Below are 23483 nucleotides of genomic sequence, written 5' to 3'. Positions count from 1 at the left end.
TTTTTTAAATGGAAAATAACAAGTGTTGGTGAGTATATGAAGATGTGGAGAAACTGGAACTCTGTGCATAGTTAGTGGGATATGAAATGGATCAGCCCCTATGAAAAACAGCTTGGTGGTTCCTCAGAATTTTAGACACAGATTTACCATGTGATCTAGCAATTCAACTTCCAGGTATACACCTTCAAACAATTGCAAGCAGGAGCTAAAACAGATACCTGAACAGCAATGCTCATAGCAGCACTATTCACAGTAGCCAAAAGGTGGTAACATCCCACATGTCCATCGATAGATAAATGTATAAACAAAATGTGGTATATCCATACAAGGAAATATTATTCAGCCTTTAAAAGGTATGAAACTCTGATACATGCTACAACATGTACCTTGAGAATATTATGCTGAGTGAAAGAAGCCAGACACAGAAGGAAAAATACTGTACGATTTAACTTATATGAGATATCTGGAATAGGCAAATTCATAGAGACAGAAAGTAGAAATAAGTTACCAGGGACTGGGGGGAATGGGGAATAACTGCACAACTAATTGTTTAGGGGAAGTCGGAATATGTAGATATAGACACAGAGTCAAATGGAACTGAGCTTAAATTAAGTATTGGCTCTGCCATTTACTAGATGTGTAACTTGAGTCAAGATAATTAACCTTTTAAAAATCTCTATTCACTCATCTGAAAAAAAGAAAAAAAAAAAAAAAACAAGATCAGAGTCACACTGAGAGAATGCATGCAAAACACTTAGTCAAGAGCTTAGCACCTATTAAGCGTCCCAGTGAATGTTAGCCATTATTAACCTTAGAACAGTTCCTGGCACATAACTCAAATTCCTGTTGAAGGAATATATTCAAGTGAGTATTTGCTATAATGATTATATAATTAATTATATGAAGCCATAGTTGGAGGAGAGGGAGGAGCGCTTTTGAAGGGATGGGGGCCCCGAAGAACTTTTCAGAAAAACAGCAACATTACAGAACAATATCCAGAAGGGTATTCATATTCTATTTGACAAATATGACAGTATGTATACGACAGGATTTTTTACCTGTACATCACTGCTACTTCTTGAATCAGCTCTCCTACCAAGAAAAACCATAATTCATGCCTTTTCCTTTTTTTTTTTTTTTCACTTTTCATTCTCTTCTTACTTAAGAAAGGACTGGAAACCTGGCAATAAAGAGGAAATTACACATGTATGCCTGCATCTTAATTTTTTGACTCTTTTCATGAAAGTACTACCATATTAAGTATTTTATAAATATTTCAAATCAAATCTGGCATATTAGATTCTCAGTTAACATGTGTTGGTTGACGGAATTTATAAGTGAGCAGTTGCTTACTATGCTCCCCTCCTTCATCCATAGCAATACTCCCTGTGACACTTCTGTCAGAGCATAGCTTTATTTTCCTAATATTTATATCTGATTCTCCTTGAAAACAGTTTTGAAGCAGTTTTTAGTGCTACATACCACACAGTATAAAAATAACTAGGGATTGGGAGAGAATGTGGTTATCTAAGACAAGGGAAAGAGCAATACATGCCAGTAGGGTTCACAATTGTTAGAGGTGGGTTGCAAAAATTGGTTCTGAGGTTCTTAGCAGCCATTGCAAAGAAAGTTAATTACATAATTCACAGTGTCCATACGATTCAAAACACACAATTTACTCAGCTATTTCAGTTACTGAATATAGAATTTTTCCTTTTAGTTATTTTTAAAGAATTATTTTTTATATAATAAGTGCCATCAAGTGTATTCCACTATAAATGAAAAACGAGGTTCATTGGTCTATTTTGTATTAGGATTCTCAGCGTTGCCCACCACATAATGCTAATGTAAAGATCAGTGGATGAATTCTCAGAGGAACAAAAAATGGTTCTGTCTAGCTCTGAAGCTCTGGTAATATAGCTTTACTGAGTGAAAAAAAAATCGCATATCCAGAAGAAATGATTGTACAATAATTCATCTACTAAAAATATTTATTCTTTTCCATGACGTTTAGGTAAGCATAAGGCGACGAAGATATCACGGCTATAATCTCTAACAGGCACCCCGGAACGTCTCTAATATTACCCCTGCGTCTTTAAGGAGGATATCTTTGACATCATTTTTAGGAAAGTTCTAGAATTGTTTAGGTCACATGACTAAACTGGAAGCCATTTTAGGACCTCAACGAGATAGAGTATGGAGTGCCCTGACAAACAACAGCCCCCCAGTTCCTCAGAAAATGATTTAGTGTCATCGACTTCAACATCCGAAGTAACAAGCCTCCAAGATTTCCAAGCTCCTGTTGACCCCCGAGCTGGAACTGCTGACGACCTCAGCGCCCCAACAGCCCACGATCAAAGCACCCAAACTCCTGCCGATTGTGGCGCCCAAACTGATGGCGCCCAAACAGATGGCGCCACCGGCACCCAGGCTGCTGCCAAAACCCCTCTGGAAAACTTACCAGAAGAGAAAGGTAAGTGGTTTTAAGATTTTTTTTCCCTCAAAAGCTAAGAATCTTTGAGAGAACGGAGCTGCAAGAAGTTTATTTGAACTTCGACACCCACCCCCCTTTAGAGAAATAGAGTAACTTGTATCTCTGTCCAAAAGATGTAAAATAGTGTCTGTTGAAAAGGGAGCGGCTAATTCTGTTAGAGTAGTTTGGGTGCGGATTCTAGTTATTTAATGGATTTGTGCGGCAGTGTATTTGTCACCAGGCGAGGTCGCCTCGCCAAGGAACAAATTGGTCCAAGCTAACGGATTTGCAGAGTGCCCAATTAGGCCACCCCTTTTATAGATATCACTGTGTACTGGTAAAACTCCCACAGCCGCCCTGAAGGTCGCCCCTGTGTAAAGGGTATTTGTTCTAAAGCCTTGCTGCCCAAGGTCCCTGAGCAGTCGACCTTGATCAACACCCTTCTAGCCTCCCCGACTGACCTGGCACGCGGCAAGCTGGCCTCTGGCAGGCGGGGACGCGGGGCGTGGCGAGGTGGGGAGGGGTGGCGCGAGAAGCTCCTACCTGTTGCCACCCGCGGCCCGCCTCCTCATCCCTCGGAGACGCTGTCCCTGCGCTAGTCGACGGAGGAGCAGCGAGTGAGTCTGGGGATCTGGCGATCGGAGGGCTCCTGGTCCCGGGTCAGCGTCAAAGGGCAGCTCCCTGAGCTTCCCTCCCCAGCCCGCCTGAAGTGTCTCGAAGGCTTGGGGTTCCTTGGCCCCAAGAGAGGTTTTCTAGGGAAATGGGATCAAGGCCTGAGACTGCACTCTTCTCTTGGGAACTTAGTGCCCCAGGGATAAGGATGGAGTGGTCACTGCCTTCCGAAGTGCAGCCAGCGGCTATGAACTTGAGAAAGTACCAATTTAGGCTTGTGCTGACTTGCTCTGCTGGGAGCATGCGTCAGGTGCCCTCCATTTAGCTGTAATTCTAATTCCAGTTATAATTCTGGTGAAGTGAGGGAGCTGGGGGTGGGTGGATGGTGGAGAGCGGTCCTTTTAATTTAATTAGGTATCAAAGATTGCTTGCTAGAAAAAAGTGGATGCCTTTTCTTAAAATGAATATGATACAACCAGTTCATAGTATGAATGCAGGTAACACATCTAAAAAAATCACTAAAACTCATTTCAAGAAGGGGTGTCCACCTTCTCTGAAATAGTTTCAGTTCATATATTCTTTCATAAGAGGAGTTGCCAGAAAGGCATTGAAATGAACAAAATGCCCTAGTCTTAGTTCTGCTGGGAAATATAAAAGTTACTACTGATCTGATAAAATTTTGCTTAGCAGCTAGTTCTTCAAATCTGTATTTCTGCTCCCAGCCTTAAGTGTTTGTTACTCTTTTGTTAGACAGTGTACCCAATCCCAGGATTTTTTATTTAATTTACTTTATTTTAATTAACTTTTCCCCTTACCTTTACATTTAGTTTTTGTACCTCTCCCTCTCTCTCTCTCTCTCTCTCTCTCTGTGTGTGTGTGTGTGTGTGTGTGTATAACTATGAAGCAGGAAAAGGAGAAATGACTATCACAAATAGTCAATATCTGGGTTTTTTCCTCCCTTTCTTTCTATTTTTCTCCCCTCCCCTCATCCTGGATGCCTGATTTTTCACTCCTGATTTCTCTTGTGCTTTCTTTGGCTTTCTGGTAGTTTCTGAAATCAGCCTGAAGAACTGAAATCAAAACTGGTGAATGATTTAACTGTAATAGGGTCTCAAACTCACTTGTATGTAGTTTTATTTGTTTGTTTTTCCTTTTTCTCTATTTTAACTGATAATTCTAAATATGCTTTCCCCCCCTTTTTTCTTTTATTAAAGTATAGCTGATGTACAATATTATATGTTAACGGCTGTACGATATAGTGATTTTGCAATTTTTAAAGGTTATACTCCATTTATTGTTATTATAAAATATTGGCTATATTCCTGGTGTTGTACAATATATCTTCGTAGCTTGTTTTATACCTAATATTTTGTACCTCTTAATCCTCTACCCTTAAATTTCCCCTTCCCTCTTCCCTCTCCTCACTAATAACCATTAGTTTGTTCTCTCTGTGAGAACAGATACATTCACTTGCATGTGGTTTTTTAAAAAGTTTCCAGTGCTTTTAAATGAGATTTGAATTCAAAACTCAGAACTCAGTGGCTTACAGAGTATTAGGAGCTGTACATTAGTTGGAGCTTTTCATCTCACTTAAAGTATAAGATTTTATAACTTGTTGTCTAGCATAGTGTACTTAGAACATAAGAATATTTTGTCAGTTTTCATGTGATTACATTGCTTTCATTCCATCTTTGAGAAAAAAATTCCTCAGAAGTAGCATGGGCCCTTAAACCCCAAATGCAAGCCAATACAGATATATCCCAAATAGATGGAAAATAAGATGAAACGTAAGATTAACTTGGAGGTTATTCACTTTACAGAAGGTTTATGTATAATATATAAGGGATCCATCTTAGGATTCCTTCAAATAGCTTTTAGGGGTATTTCAAATAAGTGGTGGTTGTGAGGATTAAATGAAATAATAGACCTGATGCACTTAATGTAGGGGCCAGTACATGAAGTGCATGCAGTAAATGTTAGTAATGAGTAAATCGAATTGGATTTTACTTTTTTTTTTTTCCATGTCATCCCTTCAGAAATGTGTCTACTCCATGAAATTAGATGTACTCATATAGATAGACTGGCTGTAAGATCGGGACTCCTAACTTTTCCCCGAGGTAGCTCAGAGCTGTTGATGCTGGCTCTAGAGTCATTAAAAAGCTGGCTGCTTTCTGCTGGACTGTTTCTAATTCCTACCACGAAGGTGAATGAAGTGTTGAAAATTAAGCTCTGTTTCCTTCAAATCATCATAGTGCATTTCTGGCAGTTATTTTCAGGTTGACTTCGGCCTTTGGTTGACATTCTTCTCTGCAAAGGTATGTAGTTTGCTTTGGTAGTCCCCACTGAATTGATGAATTAGTCCTTTACTTGAGTCTGAGAATATCCAGGAGACTAAATCATGCCTAACAGCTCTTGCTTCATTTGTTATTATGCAGTTAGAACTACCACTGGAAAATCTGCACACATTGGAGGAGAGATAAGATGACTTTTAGAAATAATCAAGTTATGTCAGATAAGGTATTTCGGAGCTTGTACACACATCATTCCAGTGAGGGTTATCAGCAAGATCTTGTGTAAAGTAATCAGTACTGCCAGAAGTGGTCAGTAGAGGGAGCAAGAGGAGTTTTTGGTAACTTTCTGTTGGTTTTGTTTTTGTTTTCGTGAACTTAAAAACAAGAGATGAGTAAAAGCCAGGATGAACCTCCTCACGAACTTGAGAACCAGTTTATACTGCGTCTGCCTCTGGTAAGAAACCCTTGAATCTCAGACCATACATCTTCAGTGTATAATATTAGGTCTGTTTCCATTCAGTAGCATTTCTGTTTATTTAAGGTTGGCTATAAAAACCGAAAACATTTGTTTCCCAGGAATCATGTCCTATTAAGCAGTCCTTTCCTATCAAGTATTCTTTTAAGCAATATTTCTTTCGTCCTGCACATGCAACCTATCATTGTGGGTTGATTTCCTGGCAAACAGGTGGGACAATGATGGATTCAGTCATTTATGACAGATGCTAACAGCCTCGCCCACTGGACAGCCAAGATAAGGCTCTTCTAAAAGAGAGTTCCTTTCTGTCACCTCAAAAGGGGCAGTGGAGGGATCAGCACTTTCTCCTCAAATTCATCACCATGGAAGACTGTTGAAGCTCACCTCAATATTGTGTTAGGGTCTCTTCTATTAATACCTGTATTCAAGTCTTATTTAGTCTAAGAAAAGTATATTAAGGATGGGCTTCAGAAAGGTATTTCTCCAATTAGGATTAATTAATATACCCAGTAAACTGCAGTGCAACCTTTCCTTAGCAACTACAACTGAAGTTGTAGCTCATTCCAGTAAAAGGCTGGAATGTAAAGCTGGAAGGTATTTTCTGTAGCTACTAAAAGACAGCAACGAGATTAGAATCAACCTCATCCTAACTTGACGTACACAGTGAACAGTATCTCGTGGTACCATGACATTTTTCCAAATGTTTGGGAAGTTTAAGGTTTTATTTAAGAGATGTCTGTCTCTGACACATCTCCTTATTAGCTGCTAAGAAGATAATTCATCCTTCTGATTTTTCAATTTACCTCCTTTTTAGGAACATGCTTCTACTGTCAGGAAGATGGTACATTCTGGAAGAGCCATGAAGGATAAACTAAAAATTGACTTATCTTGTAAGTAGTTAATATCCATTCATCATACATTGAACAGTAATTTATTAAGGGATTGCTATGTATCAGGCTCAATACTAGATACCAGAAATGTGACAGAGATTAGAATGTGGTCTCTGCCTTGATGGACTCGTGAAGAGAGGCTTAAGTCACTTCCATCTTTTCTTTTAAGAAGGAAAGAAGGAGGAGTTCCTGCTGTGGCTCAGTGGAAATGAATCTGACTAGTATCTATGAGGACACAGGTTTGATCCCTGGCCTTGCTCAGTGGGTTAAGGATCTGGCGTTGCTGTGAGCTGTCATGTAGGTGGCAGACATGGCTCAGATCCCAAGTTGCTGTGGCTGTAGTGTAGGCTGGCAGCTATAACTCCGATTGGACCCCTAGCCTGGGAACCTCCATATGACATGGGTACAGCCCTAAAAAGACCAAAAACAAAAACAAAAACAAAGGAAAGAAGGAGAACTTATGCAGCTTGAGGTAATTATCATGGCGTATATAAGGAAGAACTTGGTGGTCAACTGTGGGATTTGCATCCTACTGATTGTCTCCTATGTGCAAGTTTTGTGATTTCTCACTGTCCAAGGGAATGACAAAGGCATGAATTATCATGTACTGTTCTTTGTTCATGAAACTGACATACCTTTCTCTCATTTAAATAATATTTATTAGATTTTTAAATACAGAGATGTGTATAAAGAATAAAATTTAAAATGGCCCATAATCCTAGCACTCATTGACATGAATGCATGTCAGGAATATAAGTGCATGGATTAAAAAATTCAAATAAAACAGAAAGGTTCAAAAGGAAAAGTGAAACACTACTTCACAGTGCCCCAACCTCAATGCAAAAAATAACTTTTTCTCCTTGCATTTCCTTATAGACAAAACTTTTATGCATAATACATTTCAATAGTCTCTCTATATTTTTAAAGATAATTTACGCAAAAAGTGTCATGTCAAACATGGTTCTTCATCTTTCTTTTTACATTTACTATTAGAAGATTACATTTGAATCCTCTTGTGTCAAAAGACATTCATGTTTGAGACATCTAGGCAGGATTCAGAGGTTGTCTGTATATACACATATATGTATATATATATAATATATATATCCCCATATGTCTATTGTGTAGAACTTTATCTTTGTGAAGCTAACTAGAGATTGTAACTTGAGACTTATTAGCACTATCCAAGAATCAGTCCTTCCCTTACTCAGCCCTTTGAAAACACCCATGTGCAATGACATGATCAAATGCTCCTGATGGTGTCCAAATGAATGGGTCCAAATGAATGGAATTGGCTTTTCAAGATGAGAATGAAATATTTACCACTTCATCCACATTTAGTTCACAACCATTACCAAGAAACCTAGCTACTTTTGATGGCGTGACATACCCTGGGGAAAAAAAAAGAGCTAGATATACTCTGCCTTTTTTTCCTCTGGGAAGTTACTGGTTGCCTACATGATTCTAGCATCATGAGAAATAGTAAGTTTCAGTGAAAGACTCGTGTGTCCCACATAAGTCTTCATCATTAAAACCCCAGGAGTCTTAAGAGTACATTGGAAAGATGTCAACTTTAATCTTTTCAACTTCTCTTCAGCCGACGGACGTCATGCAGTTGTTGAGGTGGAAAATGTCCCACTAGCTGCTAAGCTGGTTGATTTGCCTTGTGTTATTGGAAGCCTGAAAACTCTGGATAAAAAAACTTTTTACAAAACAGCAGATATTTCCCAGGTAAGGACAAGTTTTCTTAACCCATCTGCCCTCACATCCTTCAAAGAATTCCTTTCTCCCTCCTCTGCTTTCTTTCCATTCTCCTTCATCTGCTTGTCATGTCTCATTTTTGGCTCAATTTTACAGGAATACAATGTCATGTTCTGGTTTGGTGTTTGATCCTCAACTTTTCACTATTTATCCAAATAACTTTTAGAGCCTCCTGTTTGCCATTTATAGTGACTTTCACTACTTGAAAAATATGAGCGTCTGGTATCTTCATCTGGACTTCCTGCTAAAGCAGTATGCTGTTAACTCTGGAGATTTACATTGATTCTTATTCATCATCTCTGCTGTTGATTTTTGTTTGTTTGTTTCCTTTCTAAGTATAAAGACAAAACAAAAAAAAAACAAAAAACCCCAGCAACCTCAGAGTCCATATGCAGTATTGCCGAGATAGTGAGAGGATGAATATTAGTGTATATAATACATGGTTTTCCAGAAATGCCAAGTAACATTATCCTTATTTGTATGCTCCAGGGTTGCTGGTGGCACGAATGATCATGATCCATTACTAACCCAAGATTTGTGGCCATAGTCAACTTCTTTGTCTTTGTTAAATGTAGATGCTTGTGTGCACTGCTGCTGGTGGTGTTCACGCTCCTCCTGAAGAACCAGTTACCTCTACTGATGTTACAGCAATCAGGAAAAATGAAAAACAGAGACAGAAAAAATATATCTGGAAGCATGGCAGTAAGTCAATGGTCCCTTGCTCATTCTGGCTGACTACATTTATCTGCTGAATTCTGATTACTTGTGAGCTAGGGAACTGTTACCACACTTGGGTATTTGGTTCAGTAGGCATCCAGACACTCTTAGAGGAATGAGTTGTGTTATGAGCCAGTGGCTTATAGCATGACCTTTCTCTATCAAATTCAGAGAGATCTGTGACTACCATCCGTCATTTATACATTTCACCATGTTGAATTTATTTTAGTTACTCCACCACTTAAGAATGTCAAAAAGAAAAGGTTCCGAAAAACAACAAAAAAGGTTAGTTGCATGCTATTTCTGTGTCTACTGGGTGAATTGGAAGAAGATTATGAGTAGGGGGGGAAGGTATTTGTTTGTTCACTCATTTATATGTTCAGTAAACATTTTCTGAGTGTAATCTAAATGCCAGGCACTGTGTGCTAACAATTGGAAATGCATAATGAAAAAAACCAGACTTGATTCTTGAAGTTATAGACTAGTCGTTTAAGGATCTAAATGTGTCATGAATTTGAAACTTCTGCTAACACTTTTAGTTTTCAATTCTAAAATCTAGTTTTAAAGTGAACTCATCTAGAACTTGGGAATTGAGAATTGCGGTTGTATTCCTAATCTTACTTCAGATTTGTTAGAACCCTCGGTAAGCTACAGGAGTACTATGCTTTGGCTTCTTTTTTAATTAGATTTTTGTTTTGAAATAATTATAGATTCATATGCAGTAGTAAGCAATTAAAGAGAGGTACTGTGTACCCTATACCCAGTTACCCCCATTGTAACTTTTTGCAAAATTATTGTACAATATCACAAATAGGAAATTGACATAATTACTATTCACCAATCTTATTCAAATTGCTCCACTTATACTTTTACTCCTTTGTATGTGTGTGCATGTTTATTTCTATGTGGTTTTATCCTATGTGTATGTTGGTGTATCCACCTTCACAGTCACCAGAAGGATCCCTCATTTTGCCCTTTTAAAGCCACACTGACCTCCCTCCCACCCCATACCCCCAAGTTTTATCTAATCCCTAGTAATCACTAGTATGTTCCTCATCTCTGTAATTTTGTCATTTCAAGAATGTCATATAAATGGAATCATACAAAGTATAACATTTACAACTGGCTTTTGTTTTTCACTGGGCTTGATTCCCTTAAGGTCCATGCAAGTTATTGTGTGTATCAATAGTTCCTTCCTTTTTATTGCTGAGTAGTATGCCATGTTATGAATGAACCACAGGTTGCTTAATTATTCATTCATAGAGGAACATCTGGGTTTTCTTTTCTTTTTTTTTTTTTTTTGTCTTTTTAGGGCTGTACCCACGGCATATGGAAGTTCCCAGAATAGGGGTCCAATCAGAGCTGCAGCCACCAGCGTACAGCAACGCAGGATCCTTAACCCACTGAACAAGGCCAGAGATCTAATCCACATCCTCATGGATACTAGTTGGGTTAGTCACCACTGAACCACAACAGGAACTCCTGTTTCTAGTTTTTGACTATTATAGATAAAGCTATCCGCAGGGTTTTGTGTGAACATAAGTATTCATTTCTTTGGCATAAATGCCCAAGAGTGCAGTTGCTGTGAAAATTGCATATTCAGTTTTTTTGTTTGTTTGTTTTGTCTTTTTGCCTTTTCTAGGGCCGCTCCCGAGGCATATGGAGGTTACCAGGCTAGGGGTCGAATCAGAGCTGGAGCTGCTGGCCTACACCAGAGCCACAGCAACGCCATATCTGAGCCGCATCTGCAACCTGCACCATATCTCACGGCAACGCCAGATCCTTAACCCACTGAGTGAGGCCAGGGATCGAACCCACAACCTCATGGTTCCTAGTCGCATTCGTTAACCACTGAGCCACAACAGGAACTCCTGCATATTTAGTTTTAAAAGAAGCTATTGACAGCACTTTCCAGAGTGGCTGCGCCGTTTTACATTCACACCAGCAATGTCCTTGTGATTCAGTTTCTTTACCTGTTCACCAGCAGTAGATATTGTTACTATTTTTTACTTTAACCATACTGATAGATATGTAGTGATCTATCTCATTGTGGTATTAATTTACATTCCCCTGATGGGTAATGATGTTAAGCATCTTCTCACGTGCTTGTTTGCCATCTATATATCCACTTCAGTGAAATGTATGTTCATGCCTTGTGCTCATTTCTAAATGGATTGTTTTTTATTGTTGAGTTTTAAGAGCTCTTTTTTATATTCCAAATACTGATCTTCTGTCAGATATGTGGTTTGCAAGTATTTTCCCCCAGTGTGTAGCTTGTCTTTTCATCTTCACACAGTCTTTCAAAGAGCAAAAGTTTTTTGTTTGATGAGGTCCAATTTATTGATTTTTCCTTTGAAGGATCTTGCTTTTTGTGACAAGTATAAGAACTATTTGCCTAGCCTAGATCCTGATAATTTATCCTCTTTTTTCTAAAAGTTTTACATTTAAGTCTGCAATCCATTTTTAAAATAATTTTTTTAAAGATGTGAGTTAGTTCAAGGATTTTTTTTTTGCCTTTGCATGTCCATTTGCTCCAGCACTATTTGTTAAGAAGGCTATCCTTCCTCCATTGTATTGCTTTTGCACCTTTGTCAAAAATCAGTTGGGCATATTTGTGAGAGCTTTTTTTTCTGGGTTCCCTATTCTGACCCATGTGTTGATCACCAGTTCCACAACGTAGCTTTTTAATAATTCTTGAAATCAGGAAAATTATTCTCACTTTATTTTTTATTCTAGATTGTTGTAGCCATTCTAGAGCCCGTACCTTTCCATATACATTTTAGAATAAGTTTATCTATGTCTATAGAAAACCTTGTTGGAATTTTGATAGGAATCATATTAAACCTATAGATAAATTTGGGGAGAATTGATAGCTTTACTGTGTTGAGTCTTTCAATCTATGAACATGGTTATCTTAGCTTTATACTGTTAATCAACAGCATTTATGAAGTACCTACTAAATGTAAAACTACATTAAAAATAGTTTTAGGGAGTTCTCATCATGGCACAGCAGAAGTGAATCGGACTAGGAACCATGAGTTTGCAGGTTCGATCCCTGGCCTTGCTCAGTGGGTTAAGTATCTGGCGTCGCCATGAGCTGTGGTGTAGGTCACAGACATGGCTCGGATCTGGTGTTGCTGGGGCTGTGGCGTAGGCTGGCAGCTGTAGCTCTGATTAGACCCCTAGCCTGGGAACTTCCATATGCCTCAGGTGTGGCCCTAAAAAGAAAAAAAAAAAAAAAAAAAGGAATAGTTTTAGAACTCTGTAAGCTTTGGTAAAGTAGTAGAACAGTTGTAATATAACTACTTGTAATATAACTTCATTGTTTCTTATTTCATAGCACATTGATTTCAAACAAATCGAAGAAATCAGCTTTACTGAGGTAGAGCAATCATAACATAATTTTATTGTTTACCTATAGTGTGTTTAATTGCATAGCTCGTTAATTCCAAACAAATCAAAAAATCATAAAGATTACTTTCAAGCCTTTCTTCTCACATGTAACCCCCACTCATATAGACATACACTGAATTTGATTCACTGAAGAATGAATTCATTGTTTAATGTCTGATAACTCCTAGAGCAAAAGATACAATTTGGTCAGTGACCCTGTGTATTTTAGTTTGCTTCTTTTCTGTGATACTTATTTTAAAAACCATTTCTTGGAAGCCAGAGTTCACTTTTACAAGCAGTTGTTTGCAATTGCTTATTCTCCCTCAAAGTTCTAATTTCTATTTGTGGCATGACGAATTGGTTGCTGTGGAGATAATTGTCTAAAACTGGATTTAAGGGAGAACATGTAGCTAAGACCCAGTTTTTATAGGAAACTCTCTAATAATAAAGATGTGGGAAAGTGAAATCTGGGAATTTGGACCTTTAAAACAAAATTACTTCTAAGTAACAAAAAAGAATTATAATTCTTTGCCATTGTGGGTCAGGGTAAATAATTAGTAACTGAGGCTCACAGGTTGTGCCTCTGAGAAAGATCTTTAACACAGAGGTGCAGATTGACAAGAATAAATGTTTCAAGTAATTTGATTGGGAAAAATAAGCTTACTCTACAAAAATACAGACCCTGATTAAAGTTTCCTTCATAAATAGCATTGTTTAAAGTAGGAATTTGATTGGATGTATTATAAAGAGACCTAATTATTTGAATTCATTTGTATGTAGGAAAAGGGCATTCCTGCAAAACACAGGGTGTTAAATGACATTCCTGGTATTCCCCCTTCCCCTCCTACTTTGGTTCAGTATATTGAATCTCCCGATGTGGAAAAGGAAGTGAAAAGATTGCTGTGTTCAGATGCTGAAGCCGTCAGTGCCCGTATCCTTTTATACTAATTATTTTCTGGGTAGTCTGTTTCACCCCATATGCACTTGATGACAGGCCCTCATTTCTGATATTTGTTTGCCAATTTTAAGGTACAGAACTCAGGATTTTGGGATATGTTACTTTCTAGCTAGGAACAGTACATTCCTGTAATAGAAATTATTTATTTGTGTGATTCAACATAACTCACTTTTCCGTACTAGGAATCCAAGTACAAATGGCCTGAAGGTGGACTAAATTAAATAGCACTTTCAGCCAGAGAGCCTCTTCCCTTTCAACTTTGCCTTCTCCTTTCAGCTTTTTTCCTTGACTGCCTCTCCTTTCAGGATGGGAGGTCATTGCTGAAGGTGAAACCAAAGAAATAGAGAGTCAAGGCTCCATTCCAAGCTTTGGGATAGCCTCAGGAATGAGTGGCTATAAGCAGGGTCCTATCTCACCAGGTACGTCACTATAGGTATAGCAGGAGCTTCAGAGAGGGTGAGTGTTGACTGGGTACAGGACCATTCTCCATGGACTCACAGGTCAATCACAGAAAATGGGTGCTTTTGCCCTTCTCTCCTCTTATTGGTCCCTTAACTCTAGGGGCTTTAGATTGGGCTTCTCATATCCCACCCTGTTATTCTAAATTCCTGTGGGCCCTTGGATTCTCTAAATATTTTGATCATTGAATACATAATGAATGTTACAGTATTCTGCATTTCCTGTTCTTGTTTTTATAAAGGGAATGATCTTCCTGTGAGAAAAATTATTTTGAAAATTCATTGGTTGCCCAATAGACTTGATGGGGAGTATAATTGCAGCTGGAGTGGAAGTCATTTGAAATGTTTCAGATAGTTTCACCTTACTTTTGCTTAACACCCATAGAATATAATGTGCTTCGGGAAGTGTTCAGTGAGTCTAGCAGTAACAGTGATAATGATGAGGATGAGGATGAGGATGATGAAGAGGAGGAGGATGACTATGATGATGTGGATGATGAGGAGGAAGAAGAGGAAGATTATTTTGAAGAGGATCCAGAAAGGGAGCTACAGGCCAAGTTCATTGAATCTGGCCAGTATGAAGCAAAGGAAGGAACCAGTTCAGTGGGTGAGTTAGAGGAAAAAAACAAAGGGATGGGACACAGTGGGTGGCAGTGCTAAAGACTGTCTGTAAACACACATTAGATGCAAAGTTAAGTTTGAGAAGTTATTGCTGAAATGTGTGGTAGAGTTTCACGGATTTTGATCTTGGTCTACTAGTTTAGTCCATGTTTAGATACATGAAGTTTTGTCTATCTCTGTTAGTCATGGAAATTCAGAAGCGGACTCATTACGTGGAGAAAAAGCTGCAACAGATTCGGTGCAAAGCACAAAGACAAAAGGATCTCATCAAGAAAGTGGAAAACCTGACGCTCAAGGTAAATTCCTGTTGGTTGGTATAAAGATATCTTGATATTTTACTATCAAAATCCCATCTTTGTGTTTCCATTCATGTCATCTCTATGCAGCATTCTTGTTCTTTTTGTAAATCTGAATAACCTCTTAGAAACCCCTAATAGAAGATAGCCTATTTCCTTTTACCTAGTAATGTTTAAAATAAACTTTATTGGGGTACAGTTGACTTACAAAGTTGTGTTACTTTCAGGTGTACAGCAAAGTAAACCAGTTATACATATAGCCATTCCTTTTCAGATTATTTTCCCATATAGGTTTTTATACAATATCGATTAGATTACTCTATGCTCTTACAGTAGGTCCTTGTTACCTATCTATTTTACATATAGTATGTATATGTGTCCATCCCAGCCCCCTAATTTACCCCCCACACACACATTTCCCCTTTGGTAACCATAAATTTAGTTTCAGAATATTTGAGTCTGTTTTTGTTTTGTAAGATCTTTTGTATCATTTTTTATTAGATTCCACATATGAGTGATCTTATAGGTTGTCTTGACTGGTTTACTTCACTTAATATGATAATTTCTAGGTCCATCCATGCTGCTGCAAATGACATTATTTCATTCTTTTTATGTCTGAATAACATTCCATTGTATATATGAACCACATCTTCTTTACCCAAGCCTCTATTGATTGATATTTAGGTTGTTTCCATGTAATCAAAACTGCAATTAGGTATCTCTTCACACCAGTCAGAATGGCCATCCTCAAAAAGTCTTCAAACAATAAATGCTGGAGAGGGTGTGAAGAAAAGGGAACCCTCCTACACTGTTGGTGGGAATGTAAGCTGATACAACCACTGTGGAGAACAGTATGGAGATTCGTTAAAAAAACTAAATCTAGAACTACCATATGCCCAGATATCTGACTCCTGGGCATATATCCAGAGAAAACCATATTTCAAAAATATATATGCACCCCAATGTTCATTGCAGCACTATTTACCTATTAATTTTTATCATCTCATGTAATCTGTTTTGGGAAGGGACCAGGAGACTTGAGGCAATAACTGATAATATTGAGTATTTACTGTGTGAAAGGCACATACAGAGCTAAGCATTTTACATGTATTATCTCATTTCATCCTGACATCCTTAAAATGTGGGCATTGCCACTATTCCCGTTGTATAGATAAGAAATTGAAATTCAAAGAGGTTAAGTAACTTGCCAAGGCACCACAGTAAGTGGGTAGGGCATAGATTGAATCCTGTTGCTCTGTACCAAAATATAGTCATTGCAGTGAAAGAGAATTAAGGTAAATTAATTTAAAATTTTTATAATGCCTGCTTGAATAAGAATTAATATTGTGCTTTATTGTTATCAATACATATTTTATTAACACACATTTCAGCTAAAGGAAAATGTATGTTTAGACCCTGTTTGCTTCCCTTTTTATAGTGAGGGAAATTCTGAAGCATCTGGAGAGTGACTTGCCAGATTTCTTTTTCTGTAGAGTTATGGTCATTGAAGGGGAGCAACCTGACACAGAACTATACTTATTTAGAGGGTTGTCCTTCAGAATAAACAAGTGAGATAATAATTGTGGCTCTACTTTGAAAGATACAGATATGTAATATTATTACGATTGTTGTTGCATATAATACTAGTTAAAAATAGCAATATTCTGCCCTAGTGCAGAGGAATGAAGGAGTCAGCACCAAATTCCAAGCCAGCTTTTTAAATAGTTCACCACAGTCAAAGGATTTGTGCTAAACTAGAAAAAGGTAACATGAGGCATTCCAACTATTTTTTTTTATGGCAAGAAAAAAAATGCTGTGTAGGGTGTATAAAATCAAATCAGATGACCCTGTAGTTGAGAAGTATAGTTGGGGAATGCTCTAAGTTCTCTTTGAAAAAGTACTCTTTTGTTACGACTGGTGATTTTCTTATCAAATTATTTGCCAAACTCTTTGTCTGTCTTGGTTCTCTTTTCCTTTGAGACTCTGCATTCATTTATACAATTTGTTTTCCAGAGTCATTTTCAGTCTGTGCTGGAGCAGCTTAAATTACAGGAAAAACAAAAAAGTGAGCAGGTGAGAAGTGTTTTTTCACATCAACCAAAAAACATTTGATGCAAAGAACCCCCCTCCCCTCGCCCAATCTCATTTCTGGCTGTTCTTTTCACAGGAATAGTAGTGGCCAGATCTTCTAAATATGGGTAGCAGGTTGGGGCAAAGTCTTTGTGTAAATTCACTCACTCAGTGCTGTTAAGTGAAAAGCACTGGATGTACATGCAGTGTTGAATGAGTCAGGTGCATTACTTGTCCTTATGGAGCTAACAGTCTAGCAGGGAAGATTGGCAGTCAACAAATTCTTGTACAGAGAGTTCCCTTCATGGCTCAGTGGTTAACGAACCCAACTAGGGTCCATGAGGATGCCAGTTCAATCCCTGGTCTCGCTCAGGGTGTTAAAGATCCAGCATTGCCATGAGCTGTGGTATAGGTCACAGACATGGCTCAGATCCCGAGTTGCTGTGGCTGTGGCGTAGGCTGGCAACTATGGCTCCGATTCAACCCCTGGCCTGGGAACGTCCACATGCCACAGGTGTGGCCCTAAAAAGTGAAAAAAAAAAAAAAAAAAAGAACCAAATTATTGTACAAATACAAATGTGCAAAGAATAAAGAAGAGCTGTGAGGGAGAAAAAGTCACTGTTGCTATTCGAATAAAAAGAGTCCTGAATTAAATTTAGGGATCTGGGAGTTCCCGCGGTGGCTTAGCAGAAACGAATCTGACTAGCATCCACGAGGACGCAGGTTCAATCCCTGGCCTCGCTCAGTGGGTTAAGGATCTGGCATTGCTGCGGCTGTGGTGTAGGCCAGTGGCTGCAGCTCCAGTTTGACCCCTAGCCTGGGAACTTCCATAGGCCAAGGGTGTGTCCCTAAAGAAAACAAAAAACAAAAACAAAAAAAATTGGGGGGATCATGATCAGCCTTTCTGAGGAAGTAATATTTAAACTGAGACCTGGAGGATTAAGTCCAGACAAAAAGGGTATGAAGAGTTTCTTGGATGGAGCATATGCCAGGTCCCACATGGAAAGAGAGCTTGGCTTCTTTGAGTACCTCTAGAGTATTTAAAACAAGTAGGAGAGTGACTTAACATGAGGTTGGAGAAGTAGGCAGAGGCCATATTGCATGGTCCCTTGCAGGCCATGTTAAGGAGGATGGGTTTTAGTCTTAAGTGCAATGGGAAGTTTCCAGGCTAGGGGTCAAATCGGAGCTCCAGCTGCCAGCCTATGCCACAGCCACAGCAATGCAGGATCTGAGTCACATCTGTGACCTACCACAGCTCATGGCAAAGCGGGATCCTTAACCCACTGAACGGGGCCAGGGATCAAACCTGCATCCTCATGGATACTGGTCGGGTTCATTGCCATGAAGCAACAACGGGAACTCCCCCTTGGAGAGTTTTAAGCAAGAGAGTCACATTTAATTTTAAAGTTTTTTCCTTTTTTTTCTTTTTTTTAATGGCCACACCTGTAGCATATGGAAGTTCCCACGCTAGGTAGGGGTCAAATTGGAGCAGCAGATGCCAGCCTATGCCACAGCCACAGCAATATCAGATCCTTAACCTACTGAGTGAGGCCAGGGATCAAACCCACATCCTCATGAAGACTATTTTGGGTTCTTAACCTGCTGAGCCACAACAAGAACTCCTAATTCTAAAGTTTTAAAGATTGATTTGATTATTATCTGTAGAATGGATTGTGGGAGGACAGAACTAGAAGCAGGCTGGCCAGTTGGGAGGCTGTGTTGTAGTCTAAGTGATGATGGTAACTTGAACTAAGGAGGTGGAAATGGAGATGGAAAGAATAATTTTTGTTCTCTTTTTAAAATTGAAGTATAGTTAATTTACAATGCTTTGTTAGTTTCAAGTGTACAGCAAAACGATTCAGTTATACATATATATTATTTTTCACATTCTTTTCCATTATTGTTTATCACAGGATATTGAATATAGTTCCCTTGTTGTTTATCTATTTTATATATAGTAGTGTGTATATATATGTTAATCCCAAACTCCTAATTTATCCCTCCCTTTGCCCTTTGGTAATCATAAGTTTGTTTTCTTTGTGAATCTGTTTCTGTTTTGTAGGTAAGTTCATTTTTTAAGATTCCACATAGAAGTGATATCATGTAGTATTTGTCTTTCTTTTAATGACTTACTTCACTTAGTATGATAATCTCTAGGTCCATCCATGTTGCTGCAAATGGCATTATTTCATTTGGAAACAATATATATTTTTTAACTGCAATAAAACTGCTTTATAACAGTTTTATTGGAGTATAATTCATATACCATACAATTCACCCATTTAAATTCAGTGGCTTTTAGTATATTCACAAAATTGTGCAACCATCACTACAGTCCATTTTACAACATTACAACATTTTCATCCCCCCCAAAAGAAACCTCTACCCACTAGCAGTCATTCCCCATTTCTTCTGAATCCCTCCCACTCCCACCCCTGCTCGGTCCTAGGCAACCACTAATCTACTTTCTACTACTTTGCCTATTCTGGTTATTTCATATAAAAGGAAACATAATATATGGTCTTTTATGTCTGGCTTCTTTTACTTTGCACACTGTTTTCATGTTGTGGTGCGTTCAGTACCTCATTTCATTTTATGGCAGAATAACATTCTATTATACAGATATACCACATTTTGTTTATCCACTCATACATCAGTGGACATTTGGGTTGCTTCCACTTTTTGGTTATCATGAATAATGCTGCTGTGAACATGTATATATGAGATAACGTATTTTAAAGGTAGAATAAATGGGATTTGGGTCAGTTACTGGATGTTGAAGGGAGGGTTAAGGATGTATGCCATATTTCTAACTTGAACGACTGTATATTTAAAGCCACAAGAGAATGAGCAGAGTGAAAAGGGCAGTGTGGGATAAGGGAGGGTCAGGTAGCTGTTGCAGACATACATGTATGCAGATTCCAGCCCCATACTGTTGAGGGTAAGAGTTTTAAAGAGACTGGAGGTAATATTATGAGGATGGACTTAGCATGGGGCTCTTAAGGTAGTGATGCCATCCCCCATGCCTGTCCCCATACTAGCAATCCAGGAGAATTCTTGTGTTCTGTATATTCCCTTCCTCTCAGAAAATCACTCACTCAAATACTGCCTTTAAACAGCCATGTAAACAGTTAATGCTAGAATTGCTTTACCACCCACTAACCAGCTTTGCTTTCCTCCATGTAAGTAGTTAGTATTAGGGAGTTCTATTTTCAACACAGAACAATAGCTGTAAACTTTATTTGCTCAGAGCCCTTTATGGTGGCTCATTGATTCAACATAGATTTATTGGGTGCCTACTTTAAGCTAGGCTCTGCAGGGAACTACAGACTGCTTATGACACAGTCTCTGCCTTCAGTTGGGGAGAAATCCATGAGAGGGGTATGAATTTAAAGGAATGAGAGCTCACTTTTGTCCATGGAGATTACCGAAAACTCTGTAGAGAGGTGGCGTTTGTTTGGGGCCTTAAGAGATAGGTCGGGTTTTTTTAGAGCAATAGAGAAATGAACGCATGCTGTATAGAAAGTAGCCTGCACAATGGTTCAGAGGTTGTGATGCCAGACTTAAGAGTTTAGATTTGGGGGGTAGGTCATAATAAACCATAAATCTTTTTCACTGGGGGAGTAACTCGGGAAGATACCTCTGCCAGCAGTATAGAGGAGAAACTGGACTGGGGAAAGACTAGAGGAAGATGCAAGTGATAGAAGGATTTAGAACTTAAAATTGATTGGATTTTCAGGACAAAAAGGGGAACAAAGAGAAGTGTGGAACCTGGGTGATCGGAAAATGGTGTGCCACTAGCAGGAATGAAGACAACTTGAAAAGGGTTGTTGGCAGGTTAGGGGATGGGGACGATGATGAGTTGAGTTGGAAGAACTTTGAAAAATGGGAGATTGGAGAGTGTCTTATGCATAGAAATGATCATTGAAGCTGTGGGGACAGGTGAGTTAGCCAGGTTGCCTCTTCACCACAGACCCTGAACCTAGGGAACCATACCCCCCTTTAGAGGGTGGTGGGAGGAGAAAGAGCATACAAAGGAGAATGAACCTGAGAAGCCAGTGGTGTAATCATGGTCGGCATCTGAGTGAAAAGTTGCTCTCAATCAATTATAACAGGTAGCAATTATAGCAGTTCTGTAGCTGATATATAGCCCAGGATCATTTTGTAATGCTCCATTCTTGTCATTCCACAGAATGGAATCACACACTGGTCTGGGTCAACCTAAATTAAATAGTACTCAAAAACAATCTTTGTCTCAAAGACAGTATACCTCTCTAAGTGTTACTGGTCACTTTGCCATTTCAAGTAAAAAAAGAAAAATTTCCATCCTATATCACAAAAGGCTCAGGGCTTCTGATTTAGAAGGCATCAGGGTAAGAGGAACATTATCAGGCTCCTGATTGGTTAGGACTCTGACCGGGTTTTCAAGGGTCTCATAATGTGGGAGGAGGCAGCAGCTAAGACTCGGTTTAAGACCCAATGTGTTCAGTGGGACAAAAGGCTATTGCAACTGCCTCACCTTATTTTTTATGGCTGCGCCCATGGCATATGGATGTTCCCAGGCTAGAGGTTGAATCAGAGCTGTAGCTGCTGGCCTACACCACATCCACAGCAATGCCAGATCCAAGCCGCGTCTGCGACCTACAGCTCACAGCAGCACTGGATCCTTAACCCACTGAATGAGGCCAGAGATCGAACCTGCATCCTCATGGATGTCAGTCAGATTCATTTCTCCTGAGCCGCGACAGGAACTCCTGCTTTATCTTCTGACTCTTCAACTGTGGCTACATTAATCCCATCTCCTTTGTCCCTACAGTGAGCTGTGTTCTCTGGACACTCTTCCCAGCAAGCATATTAACAGCAAGCATATTTAATTTCTTAAGCATATTCAGTTTTAAAGCTTCCTTTTATAAGGTTGGAGTGGTGAAGGACAACATCATTATGTTTGCGTTCTTGACTGTGGCACTGTTCTTTGGAACAATGTAAGACTAAGTTAACCTTACAAATGCCGAAGTATGATCTTTTCTTTGGGTTTATATAAGCAAATTCTAGATCAAGTAACGGAACTTAAGATTTCAGATGAATTTTTTTTTCATGTTTTCTGCCTTACCCCACAGCTTATTTCTCTACGGGAACAACTAAACTATTTTCTGGAGAAGTGAGGAGAGCCTTCAGCCTGGCGCATAAATCCTGGATTCACCATCCAGACTGAAGACAAGATGAAATTGTTTCTGCTGCTTCTCCTTTCATTGCCTTATATTGAATCATTTGTATTTGTTTCTCTGAACCTTTTTTGCTAGTTATATTGAAAGTTTGTAGCCATGTAGAAAGGTACAGAATATAAAAAAGTAGTAGACCTAAAGACCCAACTCATCTATAGGACTTTGCTTCTCTTTATCAATTTGAGAATTACTTATATTTCATCTGTCCTGTGGTGCCATCAAATGATTCAGCCTTGCTTACCAAAGTCAGACCTTCTAGCCTGAAGGCTATATAGCTAGTTTGCATACATTTTAGCTTTTTCTTCTTCTGTTTGTTTAAAATAGTTCCTAAAATGCAGAACAAATCAAGCCATTTCTACCAAGGGCTAGGACCTGCCACAGTGAATTTAAGTGCCTACCTGGCAATAGCCGATACTAGATTGTGTTCTGTCTCTGTTCAGGCATTAGAGGCTGATTTCCTGCTGCTGCTGTCTTTGTTCCATTGTTGTGTTTTTAGGATGGTGTCTAGCTGTTATTTGGCAGCTCTGGGAATAGTTAAAGCAGAGATGAAATTCTGAGCTCTTATCCTTTTTCTGAGCCTCTTCATTCTAACCTCATCAGAAAAGGTTAGGAAAAAACAGATACCTCTTATGCCTGTGAAAACCTCCTTAAAAACCCTGGGCTGGTTGGGGTTTTTTTCATCTGTATTAAGATTTTCTAGATTGTATTCTTTAAGCAATAAATAAATTCCTTATCTTAAGTGGATTACTATCACTTTATTAAACAGCTCCCATGATAAGTATATTAATATCCAGAAGGAAACTGGTGAGACAAGCAGTAAACTCCACAATTAGGAAATAACAAAAGATGCTGTCAATATTGGGGCATCCTTCCAAAGAGCTCTTAGGATAACTCCTAATGAACTAAGCAAATCATCTCATATTCACCATACATCATTGGGATTTCAAGAGAAGGTACAGAGAAGTGATAAAAAATGGCAGCTCCAATATTTTCGTTGAATTATGTTGTGGTGGAAGGGACATAAGGTTGGAATCCTGGCTCTGCTACCTTCCTTGGGCAAGTTCCTACTCCTCTTGGAGCCTCTGTTTCCTCATCTGGAAATCAAGGCTGATTATGCTTATCACCAAGAGGCATCTGAAGGTTTTCTGGAAGTAGCCCGGCTAGACCCAGGTCTGATCCCAATTGATAAAGTTGGTACCACTATAGGAAATGAACTGTCAAGTTTTCTCTGCCATTTTTAGTGCTC

At 38.8% G+C, this 23483-nt stretch overlaps 1 protein-coding gene across 4 annotated transcripts; it reads left to right on the top strand.

Annotated features, from left to right (window-relative positions):
• Window positions 2174–22981, top strand: TAF7L (TATA-box binding protein associated factor 7 like). 4 transcript variants are annotated; one of them, XM_003135238.4, is made up of 13 exons: window positions 2174–2473; window positions 5763–5830; window positions 6666–6741; window positions 8339–8472; window positions 9078–9204; window positions 9449–9504; window positions 12560–12601; window positions 13471–13543; window positions 13876–13989; window positions 14414–14635; window positions 14833–14945; window positions 16959–17018; window positions 22133–22981. In XM_003135238.4, exons 1-13 carry the CDS (start codon window positions 2197–2199, stop codon window positions 22175–22177), a joined length of 1407 nt encoding a protein of 468 aa, XP_003135286.2. In that variant the 5' UTR covers window positions 2174–2196; the 3' UTR covers window positions 22178–22981. The 4 variants fall into 4 exon arrangements, with proteins under 4 accessions (XP_003135286.2, XP_005673822.1, XP_005673824.1 ...); XM_005673765.2 differs by having other exon boundaries at window positions 13393–13543; XM_005673767.2 differs by lacking the exon at window positions 13876–13989.

This window comes from Sus scrofa, chromosome X (genome assembly GCF_000003025.6).
Source record: "Sus scrofa isolate TJ Tabasco breed Duroc chromosome X, Sscrofa11.1, whole genome shotgun sequence".
NCBI lineage: Eukaryota > Metazoa > Chordata > Mammalia > Artiodactyla > Suidae > Sus > Sus scrofa.
This window is presented reverse-complemented; position numbering and strand designations above follow the sequence as displayed.

Bases quoted from the DNA above. Each gene is read 5' to 3' on its own strand.
- TAF7L (XM_005673765.2), top strand. From the start codon at position 2,197: ATGGAGTGCCCTGACAAACAACAGCCCCCCAGTTCCTCAGAAAATGAT. The intron at 12,602-13,392 runs GTAGAGCAATCA...ATTTGTATGTAG, and splicing joins AAGAAATCAGCTTTACTGAG to GAAAAGGGCATTCCTGCAAA. The intron at 14,636-14,832 runs GTGAGTTAGAGG...TATCTCTGTTAG, and splicing joins GGAAGGAACCAGTTCAGTGG to TCATGGAAATTCAGAAGCGG.